At 48.8% G+C, this 23,593-nt stretch overlaps 1 protein-coding gene across 1 annotated transcript; it reads right to left on the reverse strand.

Annotated features, from left to right (window-relative positions):
• Window positions 1-15,847: 15,847 nt before the first annotated feature.
• LOC119437975 (putative RNA-binding protein Luc7-like 2) lies at window positions 15,848-16,744 on the reverse strand. The gene has a single exon (XM_037704758.1). The coding sequence runs from the start codon at window positions 16,742-16,744 to the stop codon at window positions 15,848-15,850; it is 897 nt and encodes a 298-aa protein (XP_037560686.1).
• Window positions 16,745-23,593: the final 6,849 nt, after the last annotated feature.

The raw sequence follows: 23,593 nt of genomic DNA on the forward strand, positions 1-23,593 counted from the left end.
AAATTTTTAAAAGTGTTCGCTGAAAGACCCTGTAGAATCTTATTTAACTTTGGGACGTGCAGTTACTGTTATGTGGTTAATAACCGAAGCAGCCTTTTTTCTTAGAGCGTGACCCCAGGAAGTGGGGCTCCCTCGAAAGAAAGGATGCACAGGCTTTCGTTTCAAATTTTAGTAAATTTCGCGCCGCGCAGCGGTTTGATACTGTGCAGGAGCCGTCGTCATCGCGCGATCTACGCGCCACGACTGTATCCTAGCAATTCCAAACTTGGTCAGGGGTCCTTTAGCCCGCCGTTGCCCCAGTGCAGGGTAGCAAACTGAGCGCAGCGTCTGGTTCTTTGCTACCTTTCTTCTCTTTTTAGAGCACCAATTCGTTGCGTGTCGTGATTGTGGGGTCCTGGGTTCGAATATTCTTGCGGGAAACTTTTTTTAAGGGCTGCTGCGTTATTTTTTCTTCTTCTTTAACTTCTGCTGCACTTGTTCTCTTGAACTGTGCTTCACCAGCACGTCTTACACGAAGGGCTCCTTCCAAAGGGAGCGAAGTCACTCGTTGGGCAGCCCAGGAAGTGGCAATGGTGGCCTTATAGGTAGAAGCCGCATTAGCGGCCGCATTTCAATGAATGATGGCGCGTTGTTAAGCTGTTACTGTGCGCCCCAGTAAGACGCCCCGCCCCCCTACTTTCCCATCCACTGACTAGCAACGCACTGTGCAATAACATGCGATGGAATCAAAAGGGGCCCCCTCAATTTAGCAGTGAGGGGGGCCTGTCAAAATAGTGCATCTTCTATTATAACGGCCCCCCTCACCGTAGTGAGTACCAAGCCTAAACTAATGCTTTTCTTTCACTTTTTCCTCTCATGACCTGCGGCGAATCTTTCCAATTGAAAAAGAAAAAAAAAGAAAAAGCAAAGCACAGGTTAAAGCGAAGGAAAATGATGAGTGATTCACAAGTCCGACTAACTAAACCTAAACTATTGAAGAGCTGGCTAAAATGAGAAAGAGAGAGCCATCCAAACAAAATGTGATTTCTTATTTCTAGACGGGAAGTATTCGCATGCCTATAAGGACAGAGAAATAGCTAGGTGATCCCGGTGTATGCCACCCCAGATAGGTGTATTTCTTATTTCTCATTGGGAAGGACTCGCATGCCTAAGGAACCAGAGCTCAGGGCTCCCGCTGTAAGCGTTTATTTATTTATTTATTTATTTATTTATTTATTTATTTATTTATTTATTTATTCATTCATTCATTCATTCATTCATTCATTCATTCATTCATTCATTCATTCATTCATTCATTCATTCATTCATTCATTTATTTATTTATTTATTTATTTATTTATTTATTTATTTATTTATTTATTATTATACCCTCAAGGTACAGTTGTACATTGCAGAGGGGAGGGGCAAAGTAAATAGAGAGGCAAATCACACAATCGTTGATTACAGTAAAAAAATACAAGTACAATTAAGCAAAAACGTTCCAAGAAAACGTCAAAGCTGAATGCGTGGAAACCAATAATTAACAAAAAGAACACGAAAAAATAAGGAAGGAAGGCAAAAAAAGAGTAAAAAAGAATTGTCCTGGAAATGTTAGATAATAACTTGATGCAATACATGGGAAAAAACATGGCAGAACATCGCAAAACATGGTATACAAAATGAAAAGAATGGTAAATAGAAACTTGGTAAGCGTAGCAAAAATACATGGCGTAACAAAAAGAAAAGGAAAAAAAAAACGTACCATATAAAAATACAAGCCATAACTTAAAATTATGACATAAGAACACATATTATGCAGAACAAGCAATCGCAACATTAATTTATAAAATGAAACTTTGAAGTGTGGCTTTAAAGTTATTGATGTCAATTATGCTTGTAAGTGATGCGGGTAAGTTATTCCAATCTTTGCTCGTTTGGGGAAGAAATGAATATGAAAAGCCGACGGTATTGCAGCGCGGAATGTTTACCTTTTGGCGGTGGTCAATGCGACATGAAATGTATGGTGGCGGTTGAACAAAGATAGAACGTAAATATGCGTTGTGGTAGTAGATTTTATGGAAAAGACATTGGCGAGATAGTTTTCTTTGCGTTGATAACAGTGGGAGGTGTAGGAGAGGTTTAATGTTGGTGACACTCGCAGTTCTTTGGTAGTTGGTGAGAATGAAACGGGCTGAGCGATTCTGTATTGCCTCTAGAGACTGTATGAGGGTATCATGACCAGGGCCCCATCCCGATGATGCGTACTCAAGCTGTGGACGAATGCAAGTTGTGTACAATAAGAGTTTTAGCGATGATGGTGCTAGGGAAAATTTCCGACGAAAGTATCCCAGTGTACGAGTGGCCTTAGAGGTTATGTGGTCAATATGAGTTTTCCAGGATAGATTGCTGGCAATGTGAACCCCTAAGTATCGGTATGACGTTACGCTTTCTAGTGGAATGTTATTTAGCGTATAGGTGGGGCAGATCACGTTAGTACGAGAAATCCTCATAGTCTTACACTTTTTAAGGTTTAATTCCATGCGCCACGTACGACACCACTCATTTATCTTATTGAGATCCTCCTGAATTGCTAGAATATCTGAGGGATTAGTTATTTTACGATACAAGACGCAATCATCGGCAAATAGACAAATGTTCGAGGAAACGTGAGTGGGCAAGTCATTAATGTAAATTAGGAATAATAAAGGACCGAGCTTGGACCCTTGCGGGACACCGGAGTCAACTGGAGCTAAAGGCGAATTAGCGTCATTGGTGGTTACAAATTGAACATGTGATGTCAGAAACGCGCGAATCCAATTAATTAAGGCAGGGTCTATGTTTAGAACGTTTAATTTATGAAGAAGCAATGCATGGTTCACTTTGTCAAATGCTTTAGCAAAGTCAAGAAATATACAGTCTGTTAGAAAACCAGAATCTAAATTGGCATGTAGGCCATTAGTGAAAAGGATGATTTGAGTGTCACAGGAGAAGTTTTTACGGAATCCATGCTGCATAACTATGAAGAAGTGGCTATTTTCAAGAAAATTAACTAGATGCGTATATATTATATGTTCCATAACTTTACATGGTACAGATGTAAGTGAAAGAGGTCGGTAGTTCTGTGGATCATGGGTTGGTCCAGCTTTGTGAATGGGGATTACTTTGCCAGTTTTCCAATCAAACGGTAAGGTGCCAGACTTGTAAGAGTGCGAGTAAATACATTCTAATATAATTGAACAGTATTCCACAGTGTTTTGTAAGAATGTAGTATTGATCGTCTACCCTACATGATGCTTTAGGTTTTAATTTATGTATTATGGCTTTGATACCGGTTGAGTCGAAAACCATGGGATCCATGAAGTGGTAGTTAGTTGAATTTATCTCAGGCATCGGATCAGGAATCTGAGGTGATGAGAATGACTGAGTGAAGCTATTGTTAAGCACAGTAGAGCACATTAGGTCAGGTACTGGGTCCCAGAACTTGTCAGCAATGAAATTCCAGTTTTATGGCTATTTCCTCGTATAGTTTCCCAGAAGCGCTCTGGATTAGTCTTTAATAAATTTGGAAGTGTAAAATTAAGGAATGAAAATTTGGCTGACCTTAGGGCCCTAAGGTATGAAATTGCTGTGTTTTTATATGCTAGCCATTGTGTCTGTTTTGAGGAATGTTTCCCTGTACGGAATAAACGTTTTTTCTTGTTCGATAACCTATTCAGATATGTGCTGTACCATGGTGCTTTATTGTTAGCGTAGACGAATCGAAGGGGCACGTGTTTGTTGATTAGCTCACTGATTTTATTTTATTTTCAGCGTTGAAATGCCCGGGAGGACGTCTTGATCGGATGCCCGTGTTCCGGCATGATAAACAGTTCGCAGTCCACCCGCGTTTCTGGACAGGCGTAAATGAGATGGGAAACATCCACTTGGTCAGCCTGTTTGAAGCGTTAGTTTTTTCGTCTCGGTATTAACCCGAAGCTGAACCGGAACAGAAAAAGCTTCGGCACAACAGTCTGCTCAAAGGGGCACTACAAAGTATAATAGTTTTTTGACCGATAATGGTTGGTTATTATCAGAGAAAATGAACGCCCAACTTTCCCAAAACTCGTGCTCGCACCACAGCACAGAAGAAATTTGGTTCGTTCGCCCTAAACTTGCGGCATTTAAAAACCAGCTATTATGGGGTCCCGAACTGATTATTAGCGACCCGAACTGATTATGGGGCACGTGGTAGTGGGGGGCTCCAGAACAATTTGGACCACCTGGTGTTCTTTAACGTGCACCTAAATCTAAGTACACGGGTGTTTTCGCATTTCGCCCCCTTTAAGATGAGGCCGCCGTTGCCGGGATTTGATCCCGCGACCTCGTGCTTATCAGCCCAACACCATAGCCGCAAGCCACCGCGGCAGATGACCGTAAAACAAATACGTGTTAATAAACACTATATGGATGCTTGTCTCGTCAAGTTAGATTTTGCTTAATTATTATAGCGTAGGAGGATATCTGTGGTTAAGCTTCACTATAGTAGGGATAAAACAACGCTTTCCCGTTGTGGGTTCTTAGTGTCTCACAGGAGACCAACCACCGCGGGTTCGAGCTTAGTGAGCCATAGCGCCGCGTCAGCCGTCGCCTCCAGCACTGCGGCTCGTGAGCTCAGGCCGCAAGGGGCTACCGAGCGACGCACGCAAAAACACAGTAATGCCCGGAGATAACGGAAACCGTTTATTGAATCCGTCGGCACCAGCACTGCACAAAAGTGCGCTCGGCGGAGAACCAAAGGGGTCCCGCACCAAGGGTGCAAATACAGAAACGGGCGCCTATAGCACGTCACTGCGAGAGCACAGGCTCAAGCTGGGACACGCCGCTAGGAAAAGTCCCGGCGGCTACATGCTAGTTGCTCTGGCGATAACCAATGGGTCAACTGGCGAGAGCTCGGCCAATCTCCTTTGGCTTTCGGCAAGTGCGGCTCGGCGTGGTATACGACCTCGCGCGAGCACTAGGCACCGCTCGTCGGCTTAGTGTCAGGAAAGGATCAGAACAAAGTACGCGCTCCCCGCACTGGCAAAGGCACGGTGCGCGAGTTCAAGTCCTAGTCACAAAGGTGTCGGCGGACGTGAGAAAAGCCTACCCTGCGCTGGTCCCGGAGATAAGAGCGCCACGCTCACTAGAGAGTTTACAGGTCGGTCTGCGCGTGCGCAGTACCCCGGCCCCAAGCGCTAGGGGGCCCCTACGCTTGCGTCCCCCTAATCTAAAACTCTCTAATAACTAGCAGCCGACACGCGGCCGCGCAGTAACGTCAGCTCCCCGCCCTCACCGCATACCACCGCGAGTGGAGCGCCACCGCTAGAACCAGTTGGGAGCGGACGGGGAAAGGCGAGGGACCGCAGAACAGGTGAAGCCCGCGCAATGGCGCCGGCGCCTCCCTCAATCCCTACACCGTGCATTGCGGGGACGTTAAAGAACCTCAGGGGCACCGATGAAACCCGAAGAGCAAGTGACTCCTGGGAGGCAGCGCGCTCATTTTATACACTCATGACGTGGCGCCACCTCCTCCCATTTGGCTGCACCGTCAAGTGTCCAATGACGCACGCACTAGGCCCCACCTTTAGTCAGCCAGAATAAGGCTGGGACGTGACGTGTGCAATGACGCACGCACTAGCCACACCTTTAGTCAGCCAGAACCGTGGAGCCGCCACGGCCTCGCGGAAGCGTGCTCGTCTCGCCCCCCCCCCCCCCCCCCCCGGTGGCCCGGGTGCGATTCCCACCCCGACCGAAATATTCCAAGTTTTCTTTTGGAAGCCATTAATTTCCGTTGTTTACAGGAGCCTCCTTGATGAATTTGACGTCAATCCGAGCATTTTTGGCATGCTTTCACTCTTTGCGCCGTCGGCCATTTTTGGTACCATCGCTCGATAACGCCGGATTTTCTGCCTCATGGGGGACATATGCTTTTGCATCAATAAAAACAATAAAGAATGAGGAAGGGCACGTGCCAGATCCATTTAGTAGAGTGTAGTGCTCGCTGAAAGAGCTAATGGCAATACTACAGCATCGCGCATCGTTTTGGAAGAATGCAAATGTGTTGAGATGGGTGAAATAATAAATTGCTTTGCCTAAATCGAGACAACGAATTCGTAGGCCACTTAAGACGAGACATACTTACTCTACGGCTGTTTGTGCGCGCGTCTCGAGACTCCAAGAACTATTATTGTCCCTCATAGTATTCAAATGAAACTATAAGAAATGACCTCGAGGATGCAGCGTAGATCCAGTCGTTGAAATGTCGACAATGCGAGCGGCCGCGTGGTTTCATGCTGGATCCTTTTTTTTTTTTCTAATCGCTATGCCTAGGCGTGGTTTGGCTTAGCCACCCTGCGGCTATCAAAGCCACGAAAACATCTATGAACGTCTGGCGGGATCGGACGATCTAGAATACAAAGACGATGGAGTTTCAACAATATACCTCGGCTATTTCCACTTATCACCCCGGAAGAGAGGAGCGAGAGAACATCGGAGACGAGACGGAGGACGCCCGCCCTCCGGGCCTTATCGACCGCACCTGGTCAGAAGACGGATGACAGGCAGTAGCGTCGCGTAAAAAGAAAAGAAATCAAAACAAGGATAAGAAAAGCGGAGCAGGAGCCTCGGCAAACGACAGTTTGACCACGAACGGCGCAGTGAGCGGAGGCAAAGGTGGCGACAGGGACGGCGGATCGAGCAACGGCGGAGGTAGCGGCAGCTCGACTACGAGAAACCCGCACTAACCCCAGCGAAAGCGGCTACCCAAACGTAAGCCGCTTCCACCCCTTCCAAAAACCGATATAAAATCAATGAAAGACCGCACAAGGGCTTAGTGGTCAATGATCTCATGAGTCCAGAGCTATCCGTGGCAATCATAAAGGCGTGTAGGCACCAGCAGCTAACTCTGACGGGCCAATATCTGACCACGACCATGGCGCCAAGAAAGATAACAGGAGTAGACTTCCTACTAAGGCCAAGAACCGGATCAAATATCATCATCCTGTCCACACCAGATTTGGAAATTGTGGACATCTTGCTAAAGATTACGCATCTAGACCTTCGGGGAAGAATGCATTCTTTCAACACTCACGTGGCCGACCCCAAAGACTGCTACAGACGGGTAGCACATGGCATACCGCCATAAACGACCATGGAAGACCTCAGGGTGCGAACTCAGGGAGTGGTAATCGAGAACGCTAGGATGCTGGGCGACTATACCACCACCCTCATAACTTTCTCCGAAGGTTCGCTACCCAAATGCGTCTATTACATGGGCGACGTGCTGAAGTGCTACCCCTATAAGCTTACAAACACGGCTGTGCACAATCTGTTTATAACCGGGACACAGATGGGACGTACGCCCGAACCCAAATATTTCAATGTTTCGTACATGCAGGGTGCGAGATCCATCACCGGTGGGACACGAGTGGACCGCTAAGGGCGCCGCGTGCGGGGCGGCTGGCCACCCGACCGGCTCTAGCAAATGTCCCAAGAGCCTGAAAGAGATTTCCAACACACGTGTGATTGCGAGGCCAAGGCTAGGGTCAAACCACCGCGCCCGAGGTGGTTCAGCTCCGACGAGACGTGCTCTTCGGTAAAAGAATCGCGATCACGGTAGAGATCGAGAGGAAGATCTAGCTCCACGTCGAAGGGCCCAAAGACAACGAACCAAGGAAACGGCAAGCAGAACGCAACCCAGAACAACGGGAGACCGTCAGCAGCAGCCGCCGGAAAGCGAAATCAGGTGAGCTGGGCAAGGGTTGTGTCTCCCCTGATTCCGGGTAGCTCCGCACAACGTAGCAATTCGGAATATGAAAGCCTATTGAAAGAGAATAGAAAACTAAAGGAACAACTAAAAGAAGAGCGACAACAGTTAGAAACATAGACGCAACACTCACGGCGATAATTATAACTAGCTAGAAACGACACAGAAGGCTCAACTAGCGCAAACAAATCAGGCTAGATATAAGAGGCCGCACCCAAGCACACAACTGCGATTACCATTCCAACGACACTAACTGAATGAACAAGCGTGGTGTGAGCGCGCACAAACATGAAGAGATCACACTGAATGACTGCAGACAACGACTGTCAAAACGCTGGCAGCAAGCATACGCCGCTGCGGGCGAAGGTACGTGCGGTCTATCGCTTCAACAGGAACTGAGCCGCGAATGCACGGCTCATAAAGGTCAGAGCCGTGTGGAGATAAGAGACGGTGCGGCGAGCGACGAGCGCGGTTGTTGGCAGAAGAAAAGTGCGCCCCCCCCCCCCCCCCCCCCCGCTTCCTCCGGCGCTGGCTTCCCGCTTCCTTGCTTGCGCGCGGGAGAGATAAGAGACCGTGCGGCCGAGCGACGAGCGCGGTTGTTGGCACAGTAGAAGTGCCCCCCCCCCCCCCCCCCCCGCTCCCTCCGGCGCTGGCTTCCCGCTTCGTTGCTTGCGCGTGGGGGATTGAGTGCGTTCGCTCTCCGTGATAGCGTGCGTCCCAGCACGCTTGCGCTCGGGCATACGGCGCGCGGTGAAGATCGAACACCCAAGCGAATGTAATGCCAACAATAGCACAAATCCAAGTAATGATCCAAGAAACGATCAAAACTATGATGACGAGCATGGTTACTAGCATCATGGGATCTGTCACCATACAAATTAACGACCTTAAGAATCAAGTGGCGCAAGAGCTACAGCTACAAAGACAGAATGTGGACGAATCAATCGCCACTCTACAAAGAACACTCAAAAAGAGGGCCTGCTCAGCAACGGGCAACGGCTAACCTAAAGCCAGCTGCAGGGTCGTGGATTCTGACGCTTCTGACACGGAGGCTTCACGATAACAAAATGACAGACCGAAAACATGGCGAACGAAACCAGGCCTAAGAGTAAGAACACTTCTAACCTATAACAATTAGAAATATTGCAATGGAACTGCAACTCTTTTAGCAAGAAAGCGGCAGCTTTCCGCCAATTTATACAAAGCTCTACAGTCGCTCCAGATGGGATATGCCTGCAGGAGGTGGGTGTTAAATCCGCCAAACTGAAAGGGTATTACAACATGAGCGACCCCCAAAATCCAAATGTCGCGACACTGGTGAGCAAATCAATCACGGCAACTAACGTACAGCTAGTTATACCCCTGTCACAGGGACACGTGCAAGCTACGCTGAGCATGAAACTCTCTAATCGAGGTTTACGACAAGGAAGATGCGGCAGTGTCACACGTCACTGTACGAGCTTTCGACGGAAGCAGCATGGGACACAAATGTTGCTGCTGCGCTTATCTCCACGTGCAAAATTTCACTTATGTATAGTCGCCCTTACAGCAATCTATACGTAGTTTTTTAAAGTTTTTTAAAATTTTTTACGCAGTATGTAATCTAATAAAATCATAGCGAGAAAGTGTTACCGCAAGACTCGTATTATATATAAGCATAGCGATGTTGAAAGCGATGCTGGCCACATGGCGCTGTTGTTTTGGTGCGTGGGCATGTAGAAAGTCATGCACTAGGAGGGAGCGTCACGTGACAATCTTGAAGCCTTGCCATGAAAAAAATGCGGCAAGAAAAGTGCTCGCGACTGCGCTTGAAAAACTGGACGATCGCCCTTTCACAGAGGAAAAAGTTTTAGGACACTGGTCCAGACGGGTTTCGGCACTCAAGGCCTTAAGGGATCTCTTGAAGTTCTTAAGGGCTTGTGAATTGTGCGACCAACTTCTAACGTTGCAGCGCGTAGGGTCACGTTATTGTGCGAATTTTTTTTTTACTTCAATTTTTTCCTTTTATCACTTTTTTCCCTTTACCCCTTCCCCAGCAAATGGTAGCCAGCCGGTATTTACACTGGCGAACCTCATTGTCTTTATTTCCCTTTCTTTCTTTCTCTCTCTCTCTCTCTAGTCGGCTCGATTTGGCTGCATCACCTGCAGTGGTTTTGAAATAGGCACATGCATTGTAGGCATGACAAACCCGCATGCCGAGGTTACTGAAAATTCAAGCGCGTGCCGCAGTCGAGCCGGTGTTATGTCAGTCAGATAACGCACCGAACTACCTCACGTTACGTAGACACGGCTCCCCACTTAAGCAGCATACATGCGCCAAGGCTGTAGCAAACGAAGGCGTCGGGTAACCTGGATTGTGCCCAACTACCCGAGGACCACCTCAAGGACGACTGGTCGCGTTTCGAGGTGGTACAGGGAAACGAGAAAACCTTTCGGCTTGCAAACGTGTGCAGGCAACCAAGCTACCCTTCCGAGGGTGATTTGTCGCGTTTGGGGACGTCTTCTGGGAAACAATGATGCCTTTCGCCCCCGAAAACATGTCCAGGTGATCAAGCGAGCGTCCGGGTTCCGCCGCGACGGCTGTCCCGTGAGAAAAAAATTCGCCCCTTCTTGTGCCCAAGGATGGACTGGCGAGCCGGGGACCTCGACCATATTTAAAGCAGTACCAGCCCATTACTAAGACAGACGGTCCGAGTCGACGCTGTCGTTCTGCTTAAAGTATTCGGCCTCTCACCAGACTGCCGAGATCTCAACAGGCGCGTCTAAACATCGTAACGACGTCGTATCGCACAATCTTACCAAATAGTGCACGTAAATCTGAAGGAAAGCCAACGACTTCGGCGTTTGGAGTGCAGGCTAATGCTATTTATTTCTCTCACAACGAAAGGTGCACAGCAGAACCTTTTACTAAGCGAGAACACGACAAAAAGGTATCCAGCAACACGTCTCGTCTCTTTTATATAGATGCAAGACAGCTGGACAAAAAATTTAAAGAAAATATGCACCGGTAGTTTAAGGTGCACAACTGATATGACGGAACAATAGACCATGCTCAGGCATTCGGGACGATTTCCGAGGCGAGGTCGTCGGAAACTCCACTAACCGCGGTGGTAAGCGTAAGTGACGCTTTGAAAATTCTGTCGTCATGGTGTCAGGCGCCCCAGTCTTTTTCCACGTTTCAAGGCAACGCATTTGAAGCGAAGAACGACGCGCGCTGTAGCAGAAAACCACTCCTTTATACTTCCTACGTGCATCCATGCCTGTGACGACATGCGCCAGTAAAAGTTACCACGTACCAAACAATCTAGTTTTTTTTTTTTTTTAATTCCTCCATGTGCGCAGGTGCACATTGTTTGACTGGTGCCCGACTGACTACGAGTTGTGGCTGTGTGCGGTCAAATCGTGCGTGTGTGCGTGTTCGCGGTGAGCTAGCTTGTGTCAAAATACTGCTTCCAGATGAAGACGTCAAAAAGAACGTCGCGCTCGCCATGGCCGCAATACTAGCATAACACCCGGAGCACACGGATAAAGAAACGAAATAGTGGAACGACATTTCCCCATGCGGCATGGTGAAGCATTGGTGTGCAGGGTACAATCGCTATTGTCCTTAAAAACAGATTAAGAACTTCCATTACGTGCTGTATTACGCAAATGAAAATGAATGAATGATAACGTTATAATCCTGCGAGTTATTCAGGGATTTGGGCCAATACCTCTGCCTAGGTGTCGGCCACGAGCCCTTGAGCTCTGGCGGCTTCCTCGGCCCGCTGAATGGCCCAGAGTTGGTCTTCGAGGGCGGAGCTCAGCAGCGTAGTCTCCCAGCGCGTTCGGCTCGAGGCTGCGTCCCCGTCTGGAACCCCCCCTTGTTTGCACTCCCATACCAGGCGTTTCAGTGTTGCCCTGGCCTCACAAAACTTGCATTGGTTGGACGAATATAGCTCTGTGCAACATAGAATCAAGATCACCGGGTTTACGAACGTTCTTGTCTGCAGCTGTCGCCATGCCACCGCCTGTCTCTTGTTCAGTTTCTGGTGTGGTGGCGGAAATTTGCGCCTCGCCAGTCTGTAGTGTTGCGTTATTTCTCTGTAACTCGTCAGGCGATCCTCCCACTCCCACCCCTCACCAGACGTCGTGGCCGAGGCGGCGGTATTGTGGTTGGCGGCTCGGTCCGTAAGCCCTCGAGCCGCCCCATGCGCCGCCTCGTTGCCGGCGAGTGAGGTGGTGTGGGCGGGTGCCCATACGATGTAAACTTCTTTATTCCCGGTTTTGCCCGCGAGCAGTATTCGTAACGCCTCGGGGGAGATGCGGCCGTTGGCGTAGTTGCGAATTGTCGTCTGGGAGTCGCTGATGATCACTACGGCCTCGGTGGTGGCCACCACTAGCGCGATGGCTACCTCCTCCGCTGTTTTCCGCGTGCACCGTTCGTACCGTGACACTAGTTTTGCAAGTGTTCTCGTGATCTACCACCGCGGCCGTGAAGGCGCGCCAGCGCGCGTACCTGGCCGCGTCCACGAACACCGCGTCTTCACATTTGCCGTACTTCCTCTGTACGCCCTGCGCTCTCTTTTCTCTTCTACCCCAGTGGTATTCCGGGTGCATGTTCTTTGGTAGCGGAGGGACGACCAACTTGTCCCTGAGGCTGCTGGGTACGTCGACTTTAATGCCGTGTTGAGCGTGATACCCGATGCCTAACTTTTCTAGTATGTACCTGCCCGTCCTGCTCTTGGAAAGACGTTCGTATTGCGCTATGTTCTGTGCCTCTATCAATTCCCCCAGCGTATTATGTAGACCTAGATCCAGTAACCTGTTCGTGCTTGTGTTGATCTTTAGCCCTATTGCCTGTTTGTAAGCCTTTCTGATTAAGCGTTCCATCTTTGTCTTCTCCGCAACGTGCCAATTGAGGTGTGGTGCCACGTACGTTATTCGGCTAATTACGAAGGCCTGAACTAGTCTGATCATGCTACCTTCTTTCATCCCGCTGTGTCTGTTGGATATGCGTCTGAGTAACCTGACGGTCTGTGCAACCGCGCCTTCCAGTCTCCTGATGGTCTCGCCATTATGTCCGTTGGCCACGATCAGTAAGCCCAGAACGCGCATGCTATCTACCCTGGGTACGGGGCGCCCGTCGGACGTCGTTAGTCGTATGTCCCTACCGGGATCCTCGTCGTTCGTCTCGCCGTTCGGCTTGCGGCCTCTTCGCGTAGGTCTGTAAACCAACAGTTCGGACTTTTCTGCGGAGCAGGTCAGTCCAGTGTTCTCCAAGTATTGTTTGACCGTCTCGATAGCACGTTGCAACGTGTGTTCTATCTGGTCGTCGCACCCCTCGGTAACCCACAACGTAATGTCGTCGGCGTAGAGGCTGTGATTGAGCCCTTCGATTTCGTTTAGCTTGGGCGGCAACCCCACGAGAGCTAGGTTGAAAAGCATGGACGATATCACCGATCTCTGCGGGGTGCCGGCGCTACCCAACTTTATTTGTTCGGTAGTAAGCTCCCCGAGAGTAAGCTTGGCCTTTCTATTCGTCAGAAAGTCTCGAACGTAATTGTACGTTCGTTCGCCAAGGCCGAGTTCCTGCAGTTTGGCCAGTACGATTGCGTGCGTTACGTTTTCAAAGGCCTTCTTCAGGTCCAGGCCGAGTATGGCCTTAGTGGACCTGGTCGGGCTGTTTATGACCTGGTGTTTTATTTGTAGCATCGCGTCCTGCGTAGAGAGGTTTCTCCTGAACCCGAACATAGTGTTGGGGAGCAGGTCGCGGTCCTCGAGGTAGTTGGTCAGCCTTGTGAGGCCTTCGTGCTCCATTACCTTCCCCACGCACGAAGTCAGGGAGATTGGTCTGACGTTCTCTAGCTGCAGTCGCTTGCCCGGCTTCGGTATCAGCACGACGTGCGCTGTCTTCCATTGCTGCGGTACGCGTCCGGTTTCCCAGCACGCGTTGACGTATTCCGTCAGTTTCTTTATGGATTTATCGTCTAAATTTCTGAGCATTTTGTTTGTGATTCTGTCGGGCCCGGGCGCCGATTTAGTGTTGAGCTTATGTAACACTGCCCTGATCTCGGACTCGCCGATCAGTCTGTCTAGGTCTTCATTGATTGCAGCTTCGTATTCTGGAGTGGAACCGAAATAATGGACCGTTCCCTGATCTCCCGTAAGATCTCCTGTTCGGATCCTTCATACGCATGTATGATTCTGTGGATGTTCTGCCTATACGCGGTTTTCGTCTCTTCTGGGTCAAGCATGTACCTAAGCAAGTTCCACGTCTTCGCGAGTCCTAGCTGATTCTCCATGTTACTGCAGGTGTTTTCCCATTGTTGTTTGCACAGCTGCTGTGTGTGACTCTCAATGTCCCTGTTTAGTTTCGCTATCTTTTTCCTAAGTGATCTGTTGTGTCTTTGCCTTTTCCATCTTTCCTGCAAACTTTGTTTGGCCTCCCACATGTGTAAGAGTCTGCTGTCTATGAGTTCGAGTTGCGCCTCTGGTGGGACCGTTCGTGTCGCCGCGGCAATGTCCCGCTTCACCGCGTCGGTCCAATCCCCGAATACCTGAATTGCTTCCTGCGAATCTTCCGTCTGCCTAATGTTTCTGAATTTGTCCCACTAGACCAATTTGAGCTGTTTACCTCTGATCTTGCGCGGTCCCGCCGTGACTCTAATCTCAATTATAATGTGGTCACTACCGAGGTCCTGTTGCGTGTTCGTCCTCTGCAAATCGCCAATGTTTTTTGTAAAAGTTAGCTCCGGTGTGGTGTCTACGCTAACGCTGTTACCTCTGCGCGTTGGCAAGGAGGGGTTCGTAACGAGGGTGAGCCCCTCTTGCTGCGCTTCGAGCCACAGGTTCCTACCCTTGACGTTTTCGAATTTGTAACCCCACGCGGTGTGTTGAGCGTTAAAGTCCCCAGCAATCAGTACCGCCTGCCTGCTCGCGATAGCGATCGTTTCCCGAATGAGCGTGCGGAATCTGTGTTTGCATCGCGGACTGCTGTAGACGTTGAGAACGAAAAGGCTGCTAGGTACTTTCCGAGTCGGTATTATTTCTATTAAAGTGTGTTCGATTCCCTTAATGTCTGTGTCGTGTTGGACGGCCGTGAGATTTCTTCTGACCAGTGTGGTAACGGCCGATTACTCCCCAAACTCTTCCTTTTTCATCAATAAAGTTTAACAAAAGTTTCAATAATAACAATAATTGCACACTTTTTGCACGTATTTTCTTTGCCGGAGAGATCACGACATTCACAATGTATAATTTAATTTGCAACTCCAAACTTCTAGGCTGTCACAAATAAAGAAGTTGGAATTGGACACCTCGCTAAGTTTCGTGATAAAAAAAAATAAAAGCTGTTGAGGACATTAACGTTTGTGAACTCTGAACAACGAGTTTTTGCTAAATACCGCGACGTTATTTCTGACGCAACTGCACGTGAAGCAGAGTCTCGTGCTAAACTCGGAGAAAAAAGTCCAAATCACGCACATTGTTCCCGGAAAGATGAAAAATCGAAGAGCGTTGTGATCGGATTGGAAGCGCAAACTCACGTTGAACCATGGCACGCAACAAAAAAATCACGTTTTAAGCTCCGTCTCAGGCTCGCCTTCTGAGGCCTGCAAAAGCATGCTTCGATGCCTCTCAGTACTACGCGACCGGCGATCACGGTGTCAGCTCCGTTGACTGTGGCCACGGCTATGCCTCGAATGTGAGCGACTCCGGGACCTGGACGCACTGCCGTGCTTCGTTTGACCTTGTGGCCTGTCAATGTATATACTGCTGCACGAGCAGCTACGCGACCGGTGGCACGACCATCTGTAGGATCTGCTACAAGACCGCGAGCAGGTGCGGCTGTAGCGGTTTCCGGACCGGGACCTAGACGACCTCCGTCGCGGTGACCTGGAACGCGACTTCTGGTGCGACTCCCCGCGGGACCTCCGAGAGCGGTGCCGGGTCGTCGAGCGTGACCTTGAACGGGACGTACAGCCGGAAGTCGACGAGCATTCGCTGCTGCTGCTGCAGGAGTCGGAGCTGTAGGACCTCCTGCGGCTGCGACTTCGGCTACGGCTGCTGCTGCTGCTGCTAGACCTGGACGACCTGGGCGAATAGCTATGCGCCCTGGTCGAGGTGCGACGTCGACTGCTTCGACTGCTGCGGCGCGACTTCGAGGCGCGACCAGTCGCCCGGCACTTGCGACTTCCTGAGGCTGGCAGCGAGCTCGGCGTTCTTTCGGCGCATGTCGAGTATGTCATTGTGCAGCCGGGTGCTCGACTGGTTGGCGATGCGTTGCTCGTTGTCGTCGAGGCCGATGCGGAGCTGGCACTCCTCGCAGATGTTTTGATTCCGCTCCTTGACCGCTTTGTTGGATATGCGGTCCAACGTCCTCTCGAATCGGTTTCGGCGCCGCTTGAGCCGCTCGACCTCCTTGATGACAGCGAGCGCCTCTGGCACATTGTCCTTGTTGCCGAGATCTTCGGCGTCGATGAGCTTCTTGTCCATCATGTCGCCGTAGGACTTGAGCCTGGCCTCCTTTTCGCCATGGTGATTGCTGCGCGCGGTCGACTGGCACCACGTCAGGGGGCCCTTCTTGGCCCGGTCCAGGATCTCACACGAGCAGATCACCTTTTGCAGGTAGGTGAGTACCGTGAGCTCGTAGAAGCACTGCTGTCCCGGCTGGTACATCCTGGAGCTGTTCTCGAAGTCGGCCTTGAGCGCGTAGTTGTGGATCTTAAAGCAGGCGCCCGTAGACATCTCGGTGCCGGCGAGCGCGTCGTGCTGGCACAGGGCTGGCAGGAAGCTGCGGCACACCTTGGGGTCGACTGGCACCACGTCAGGCGGCCCTTCTTGGCGTGGTCCAGGATCCCGTACGAGCGGATCGCCTTTTTCAGGTAGGTGAGTACCGTGAGCTCGTAGAAGTGGTACTGTCCCTGCCGTACATCTTAGAGCTGTTCTCGAAGTCGGCCTTGAGCGCGTAGTGTGGATCCTGGAGCAGGCGTCCATTGCCATCTTGGTGGCGGCAAGCGCGTCGTGCTGGCACAGGACCAGCAGGAAGCAGCGGCACACCTTGGGGTACGCTTAGTGGGGAGAGATCCTGACGCCGTCCGATCACGGGCCATTCCTTGGGCCCGTGATGACGTGTACTCTCGCAAGCGGCGATGCGGCACGGTCGACGGGGGCCAACAGAATCACCGAGCACAGCGGCTGTGGGGCGCAGACTGGTAGCGGAGTAGGTGTTCCAAGAGCTCGCCAGCTGAGAGACAGTGGACGTTTTGATTGCGTGCTGCACGGCAGCCGGTGGACCACGCGCTCTGCCGCGAGGTACTTTTTCTTCTTCCACTGTAATATTACAGTAAATGTAGCCGCATGCGTGGAAGATGAAGTGTGAGCGGGGGGAACGTGAAAGAGAAAAATCTTACTTTCTAAGCTCCAGCATTCAAATCGTTAATTCCCTTGTTTTTATACACCTTATATAACCATCCGATGCATGGCCGATCCCCCAGTGTGGGTGTGCGCCATAACCACTCAGGTCAACAACAACAACAAGAGAAATAGACAATAGCAAAGCACAGATGGCTTGCGTTTGCCGGATAAAGCCCACACGCGAGCTGGCGAAACTCGGGATAACCAAGCTCGGCACGTTCGCTCGCAATGAGCAATGAGAAAAAATTTGGCTCGAAGCCCTCAACAGACGGACGACAGAGAAGCGTAACGGCGCCTTCCGCGAAACTCGCACGAAACGCTTGCAACGCGCAACCGTTGGCTTCGGTTGCGGTCGGACGATTTGTGGCAACTCCATGCAGTTGCAGAATGTTGTACAAATGCAGTTCCAATCCAGCTCAAATCCTGCTCAAATCCAGCGCTTAATGTAGCTCCAATTCTGCTCAAATCCTGCGCTTGTGTAGTGCAAATCCAGCGCTAATGCAGCTCCGCTAACGTGAAACCTAGGGAAGTGCGAAGCAGTGATGCGCCGGTGCTGGAGTAGCGCTGGAGGGAAAAGCAATCGAGCGCTTGTGGTGTGGTGGCCCGCTCCCTTGCGCTGCGCTGGTACCAGTCTGGCGTTTCGGAACCAATTTTAACGAGTTTCTGCTAATTAATGCGCTTAATGCTTAAATATTCCTGTCTTTTAAATTATTCTGAATCCTGTTAGTTTATTGTAAACCGGTCTTGATCCATTCTGCACTTATTTTGACCCTGTTTTGAGCACATGTGCGGAGCGTGATCACGCGGGACGCCGACAGCCCGGGCCCCTAAAGTGCTTCGCACTTGAAAGCACATTTCCCGTGCCGTTAAGCGCCGTTGTTGCCACGCACTGAGATGTTGACTACAAAGATATTAAATGTGACCGCAGTGTTATTGTTACAAGAAGCCGTACTGATGAACTCGTTTGTTTTCTTATTTTACCTTCTCGAGAACACCATCATTTTTGCTCTCCGTGTAACCCGTGTGTGCGTTTTACGGTTTATCTAGTAATACCAGAAATATGACCTATTGACGCTTTTCGTGGAAGAGAAGGAGAAAAAACTTTATTCAAAATTTGAGACGGTAGATCTGAAGGCCTTGGCCTCTAGGTGGCCTCGGTTGAGGGGACCTGCAGAGCCCAGGTCGTGATATTTTCTTGGATGGTCTTGTCTTCTGACCTTAAGAGGGCCTGCCAGGCTTCCTCCGAGGGAGCTGGCCGTAGTTTTTTTTCGGAGGGGGCTTGGCAGAGCATCCCCATAAGATATGATTTTGAGTGGTCAGTTGGTTCTGGCCGCAATTTAGGCAAATTGGGTCCACCTGTCTGCACGTAATATACGCCAATTTGTGTGGGCAGGGGAAAGAGTCAGTTTGTATCTGACGTATAATCGTGGCCTGTTCCCTGGATAGCTCCTTATTAGGAACTGGATAGATTTTCCTAACCTCTTTGAAAAACCTGGTAAGTTCCTTAAATGTAGTCGCTGGCTCGCTCCAGAAGTCCACCGAGTATGAGGAGCACCCCGCCCGGTTGGTTAAGCCTCGGGCTGTTTGGTGCGCTGCCTCGTTCCCAGCATTTCCCGAGTGAGCAGGGACCCATACTAGTTCTGTGGTGCGGTCGGTTTGGAGTGGAGCAGTTTGTTCTCGAGAAACGAGACGGCGCTTTCGGCGGCGCGCCGCACGTTGCCTCAGCGAAAGCGCCATTACCGCTACTGCCCTGCTTCTGTGCTATCAGCTGTAGAAATGCAACATGGTTTTCGCTCACGCACTGTGCTCCATTCATGCTGAAACTTGTGTAGCGGTGGATTGAAGACGTGTGCCGTAGTTGGCTGCAAGAATAGTGACTGGCATATTAAGGAATGGAATGAATGTGTGACCAAGCTCACGGACCATTGCTACATACGGACAGCCTTTGTTGTCGGCCCTTCTCAATGCACGACTTTCCTCGTGGATAAAAAAAAAATTCACTCATCCGCCAGAATTGTATCGCTAACCTCCAGCAAATAATTCAATCACGGAACGTCGGTAAGAGTGAGTACCGCTCGTTAAACAATGAAAAAATGAGTTGCGCCGCTTCCTGTCATAGCAAGTTTCGCACACGTTATATATATTTTTTTTCACATATTCTCCAGTTTGCTTACAGAAAACCAGAAGGGTCAGGACTATAAAGGCGCTAGCAAGCGCCTGACTGAGGCCCTGACCTCTGTACAATCTGCACTCCAGCGACGCAATCAGGACTGTGTAAGATTAAACGAGAAGGGACAAAGAAGTAGGGGGGACGTGAACAAGCAAATTAAGCAGGCAAGTTCGAGAAAAAAATTATACATGCAATCTAAGAAAAACAAGCACAACCATGTGCAAGCATTAAAAAAACAGCATGAGCAACACAATTTGGGCGAGTAATAAGAAACGTAATTAACCATTTTTGTAGTACTGCTGTTCCAGTTCTTGACGTCCCGATTTGCTACAGTACGCATCCGGGAACAAATAGGAAACAGGGAAACAAAAACAGCCATAGTTCATTACTGTGTCTTACATATAAAAGCGCTGTACTATTCATTGGGCTCCAACTGGCATGAATAAACATTTAGAGCGAAAAAGCACACATAATCCACATGAAAACCGCACATCACACGAACGAGCTATGTTCGGTAACCTATATTTCTTTTATACAATTTTATTGAAGACGATTGCTTTATTAGGTCTAACATTTCTCTGTTTTCATTTAGGAGCTTAGGAATTTTATACCTCAAGCTTTGCATCCCATAATTAGTTCTAATGTTAGGTAGTTTATAGTTAATCACACGAAAGTTGCGGTCTGTGGTCGTTTGAAGATAGATAGACTCAAAATTTGCCCAGTTTTCTTTAATTTGCCTGAACATATAAAGTGAGAGCTTCTCTGTATAGAGATGATTTGGTGGAACTAATTTATGCCTCATTTTATATGGAGATGTGGTATCATTGAAGCGGACGCGTTCAAGAGCACGAACAGCTCTCTTTTGTAAAACCTCTAGTTTTTTTTAAATTCGTCTTCGTTGTAGAGCCCCACATCAGTAAGCAGTATTGTATTTCGGACTGAGTTAATGCATGATATATAACTGGTTTTACTCTATTTGGAATTAAAGAACCTATTTTCCATAGTGCGCCAATTGTTCGAGATAGCTTACTTTGGAGATGGGATATTTGGTCATTCCACGATAAATATTCCTGAAAAAATACACCTAGAAACTTTATACTGCTCGTCTTTCCAAGCACTGCGTCTTCGAAACGCAGTTTGAAACTATTATGTATATGCGAGTTTCGAGCTCTGAAGATGACATACTTCGTTTTACTTATATTCAACTGCAACTCATTTGCATCTGACCATAGTGATAGTTCTCTTAGCCATATATTAGCTTTTAATTCGGCCTCTTCCAAATTTTTACTATGGAAAAATACATTTGTATAGTCGGCGAAAAGTACTATCTCCTTAGTATGGGGTATGTTACACACATACCTCATACTGAGGGGGTATGTGTGTAACATACCCAGGCTACACACGTCTACCCCGAATTTCACGCAAACTTACGCACACTCTATCGCCAACGTATTAAGAATATGTGAATGCGCGCACACTTGAGTAAATGCGCCAAAGCATGGGTGACAGCGACTACACCAACAGCACATGCACGATTGGCCGAAGCTGAATGTTTCGTGACGGTCCCTCAGGAGTAAGGCGTGTTACTAGCAATAATACATATTTGCTGCAAGCTATTACAAAGTACGGAACAGCTACGTTTCAAGCCTTGTGTGCCGCAAGAACAAATATATTGCAACTGAGCACACCCGCGAGCGATTAGGCAGAAAACAATCAGATAGGGACTGCACCGACAAACTTCACTGAGTCAGAAACGTGACAAGCCGCTACTTCAAAGTATTTGCCAAATAAGGAACGGAGACCGAGACACGCTGATCCTGATTCAATTCATCAGCGGCAAGTTTGGATAGCCTGGAATACATTTCTAGCCTCGCTTAGAACGAGCACCATACTCGTATACGCTGCTCGCACCGCTTGGACAAAGCTTAATGAGCTCTGAAAGCGCTTTTACATGTACTCTGAAGCTGTGGCCAAAGCTTCGAGTCGTCCAGCCAGTCAGCGTCAACGATATTTCCCGAAACCGGGGCTTCCTGAGCCGCACCGGGCGTCATGTATGTACATCCATTGTAAACACGGAGGCAACGGCGGCAGCTGAGGAAAGCAATGGACGCGTCACCACGTGATAAAACATGGCAACGCGCACGGGATCGCCGCGCAAAGGGTCAATAACGACCGAATCGGGCGCTTCAACAGAAACGATGATTCTGCGAAGCCTCCGAAACAATGTTTCTGCCGTGGGACAGAACAGGCGTGGTCGAGTTCGGAAGTGCAAACGTATCTGCCTAGATCTGTCCCCATTCTAGCACCACAACGTAACTAGGGAGTCGTAACAATCTGCTAATGTGGTGTGCCGATTGAAGAGGTAAATATTTCGAAGAATCGCTAATCTATTTAGCCCCCATATATGTCAATGATCACCCTATATGCTTGAACCGTTATGTGACGAACGGATACCGTTATTTCTTTCGAATCAGGTTTGGTTCGGGTTCAGTCACATTCTAAGAATATCTATTTGGGTAGGGGTTGTGTGCCGGCTAAAATTCTGGTGTGGGTATTGTTTTCGGTTCGGGTTCGGTTCGACATCCTGAATAATATACCGAGCCGAGAAACTATCGAAAGCGTGTTTATCTGTCTTGGTGATCATCTGTAATAATTGTTCTTTGGAGGGCAGGTAGGGGAAAGCAGTTGAAACGTACTGCTGAGGCCTTTTCCTTGTAATTTCAGAAAGGCGTCTTAATATCACGTTACTGGGCCATTTTACAAAAGTGCATTACAGTGGGGCTTAGTGCAACGTGGAGAAGCAAGATCGATGTATGCTGTAACGACCAAAATGTTTGTAACTCTAACTAAACTACTGAGTGCATTTCCAAATTCAGTAATCCAGCGACCTCATTTCGAATGGGAGCGAAATGCCAAAACGCTCGCGTACTTACATTTAGGTCACGTGAGAGAACCAAATGTGGCCAACAATAATCTGGAACCCCCACTACGGCGTCCCTCATAACCCACTGTGCAGTTTCGGGATTTTAAACCCCACAAAGAAAATTATACTCGATGACAAAATTTTGATCGTTTTAACAAAGTAACAAGGATGAACGTGCATTGAGCCGTATATAAAAAAAAGAACACGTCTAAGTGCTTTTTTTACAACCGGTATCTCTCACGTTGTACTCCAAAGCAAATGCTAAAACATTTGTGTCCATCTGCAAATGCACATGAGCAAGAGGTGTCTTTACTTCAGCCCTGTAAAAGTTCAGTTTCGCTTGAGTTTCTTCTGTACAAGGCGCTCGGCACCTTCCACCGCTTCCTTCTAGTTTAACTTTTGTTTTTTTTATTTTTGTTGCCTAATATATCGGCAGCTGTCTTCAATAAAATGCTTACCTGAGAGTAATCGTGTGCCTTGTCCACTTTCTTTTACCCATTCGTATTGTTTCGTGCTTCTCATTTTCTACTGTCCGCGAATGCTCACCAACTCGCTCATCTATTTCACTACAGCACCTTGGCTCAGTGATCCTCCTTGGTATTGTTTTGTCGCCTATTTTAGCGCTGACCACGTTTCTCCTGAGGACCGGAATCAGTCGTAATGGTTTCTTGCCGACACAGCTCTCGTCTGTTCTCATTATATTGCCACACCATCTCAGTCTTGGAGGGAAAAGAGTAGCACAGAGTACGCCGGCAACTATACTAAATGACCCCACGGAAGGCATCCCACGCTTTCGTTTAGCCCACTACCTACAACCGTCAGGAAAGACGGACGCATTCTTGGAAGATCCCAGCCATCACTACCATATATAGCACGACAATACCTGCACTACATGAACGGCAAACATAAAACGGCCTCTTACAACCACTGCGGGCAATATCCGGACAGCAAGCACACGCTGCGGAAGTGCCCACGGGCCTGCAATGTTGGCCGTGAAAAACAGTAAGCACACCTACACCGAACCTCTGTCTTCGCGTTACCGAAGACAAAAGAACGGGTATTATGGGCCGCTCCTTGTCATACACTTAAAATAGTGTTGGGCGAGCAGTAGCGAACAGAATTGTGGAGGGGCCCCGTTACGTGAGCGTCTCAAATAAACGCTTTCTCTGCTCCTGAGTTTCTCTATTACCATGAGTAATACCGTAATATAATTTTGGAGCCTCATCTAGGCGCGTCATAGAAAACTAGCTGCATTTGCTAGTATGGCGAAGCTAGAGGACTGGTAAGGAGGGAACAGTAGAGTAACGTGCACGTAAAAAAAAAAAATTTGGCGGCCACAACT

Source organism: Dermacentor silvarum, chromosome 1, assembly GCF_013339745.2.
Source record: "Dermacentor silvarum isolate Dsil-2018 chromosome 1, BIME_Dsil_1.4, whole genome shotgun sequence".
Lineage (NCBI taxonomy): Eukaryota > Metazoa > Arthropoda > Arachnida > Ixodida > Ixodidae > Dermacentor > Dermacentor silvarum.